This window comes from Babylonia areolata, chromosome 27, assembly GCF_041734735.1.
Source record: "Babylonia areolata isolate BAREFJ2019XMU chromosome 27, ASM4173473v1, whole genome shotgun sequence".
Lineage (NCBI taxonomy): Eukaryota > Metazoa > Mollusca > Gastropoda > Neogastropoda > Buccinidae > Babylonia > Babylonia areolata.
The window spans coordinates 4034972-4037471 of NC_134902.1; the positions used below are offsets into that span (position 1 = coordinate 4034972).

Genomic DNA, 2500 nt, shown 5'->3' on the forward strand with positions numbered 1-2500 from the left:
CCCAGATTCAAAACACTCGACTGTTGGCCGCCGCTCTTTCTCTTGTCTCTGGACCTTGCAATTGGAATGAACTTCCTCTTTCGCTTCGTCAAGTCTCCACACCCAGCTCTTTCAACCCACATCTTCCCAAGATAGCCTCCCTTCCCTGCCCCTTCCTCCTCTTCAGTTTCTCCAGTTTTAGAGTTATGCATGCGTGTGATTGACTGAAGCGAAAGCACTTTGATTTGTCTCTGCACAAGATTCAGCGCTATATAAATACCATTATTATTATTTTCATTATTAAGACCAGCCAGAAACAAGGCGTGCAAGAACACATGTATTAACATCACCATCCGTTGTCAGAGACCAGAACGCCGGTACCCTGCAAGCAGCCGGTTGAATCCACTCCACGAGGTGCTCAAAAAAGAGTACAAACCAAACTGGAGCAACCAGCTCTAGCAGGTCGAGATATTGTTGCTTCACGAGGTTTTTTTGTTTTGTTTTTTTGTTTGTTTTTTTTGTTGTTGTTCTTAGAACGCAGTGTCCTGTCTTGTTTCTTGAAAAACAAAAGGTTTAACTCACTCAGTACGGCCAGTCCTCTCTTCTCCTCTACACAGACCCCTCGGATGTCCAGTGGGTGTCTGAATGACCCAACCTTTGGCTTCCGTCGTCAGAATTGTGGTATTCTTTGTCAACATTCACCTCTTCAGTATAAGAGCCTTCCGCTTGCAATATTTTGATGATGGTAATTGGGCTGAAACGCTGTTAACGTCGTCTCTTTCGCCGTTCGTATGGAGAGAGTTAAACCAGACCTACGCACCAAGCTCCATGCCTTCAGACAGGACTTGGAGTGGACGAAGTCATTCACTGGACACCGGACAGCTGAACGGACACCGTGAAGAGGCAAGCAAGCAAAAAGAAGAACAAGAACAAGAAGAAGAAGAAGAGGAGGAGGAGGAAGAGGATTATCATCATTGACAGCACCATCCCCCTCACCCAGCCCTAGCAAATCCAGGAAATAAGGCCTGCAAGAACACATGTGTCATCATCATCATCATCACTGATATCATTATCATCATTAATAACATGATCATCATAATCATCATTGATATCCTCCTCCTCCTCATCATCATCATCACCATCATCAACATCCTCAGCATCATCTCCCTCACCCAGCCCTAGCAAATCCAGGAAATAAGGCCTGCAAGAACACATGTGTCATCATCATCATCATCATCACTGATATCATTATCATCATTAATAACATGATCATCATAATCATCATTGATATCCTCCTCCTCCTCCTCCTCATCATCATCACCATCATCAACATCCTCAGCATCATCTCCCTCACCCAGCCCTAGCAAATCCAGGAAATAAGGCCTGCAAGAACACATGTGTCATCATCATCATCATCACTGATATCATCATCATCATCATTAATAACATGATCATCATAATCATCATTGATATCATCCTCATCATCATCATCATCATCGTCATCACCATCATCAACATCCTCAGCATCATCTCCCTCACCTAGCCCCGGCCCGGTCAGGAGCAGGGCCTGTCAGAACACCTTCATCATCATCATCATCATTGATAATATCATCATTATCATCATCATTGATAATAATATCATCATCATCATCACCATCATCATTGATAATGATATCACCATCACCATCATCATCATATTTGATAATAATATCATCATCATCACCATCATTGATAATATATCATCATCACTGATAATAATATCATCATCATCATCATCACCATCATCACTGATAATGGTATCATCATCATCATCATCATCAATAACAATCTAACCATCATCATCGTCATCATTAATATCCTCCTCCTCCTCCTCATCACCCCTCAACATCATTTTCCTCACCCAGCCCTGGGCCCGCCAGAAACAGAGCCTGCCAGAAGACTTTCCGCAGCACGAAGACGTCCATGGCGAAGGCGCCGTCGAAGATGAGGATGGGCAGGAAGGAGTTGAGCATGAGGTGGGGACCCATCTCGAATTTCTGCTTCCCTGTCAGCCCCATCAGCATGCCCAGCACGAACACTAGCACGGTGTAAGGCAGTCCCAGGTTCACCAGGTTCGTCACGAACTGAATGACGGCTGTAAACAGCCACCACCACCACCGCACACACACACACACACACACACACACACATACACACACACACACACGTCACACGTCACACCTCTCTCAACAGTCTCTTCACTGGCTACCTGTTCGATACAGAATCCGCTACAAAATCACACGTGCCTCTTTTTCATCTGCGTCTGTTGCTCGGACGAGTGTGTGGAGGAGGGGGGTAGAGGAGGTGCAAGGTAATGTGTGTGTGTGTGTGTGTGTGTGTGTGTGTGTGTTGGAGCTCATGTACGTTTATATGTATTTGACTGCGCTTTCATATCTGTGAAACTGCATGTTTGGTGCATTTCTGTTGTGCATGTGTGGGTGTGTATGTGAATGTGTGTCTTCATGTTTTACATTTATTCGCT

At 44.8% G+C, this 2500-nt stretch overlaps 1 protein-coding gene across 1 annotated transcript in view; it reads right to left on the reverse strand.

Annotated features, from left to right (window-relative positions):
• The window catches only part of LOC143301564 (sperm-specific sodium:proton exchanger-like), a 64112-nt gene that overhangs the window by 60806 nt on the left and 806 nt on the right, over window positions 1–2500 (reverse strand). Inside the window, exon 2 of the mRNA XM_076615943.1 lies at window positions 1880–2113. Coding sequence (XP_076472058.1) covers window positions 1880–2113 — 234 coding nt within the window. The remainder of the gene's footprint in view (window positions 1–1879; window positions 2114–2500) is intronic.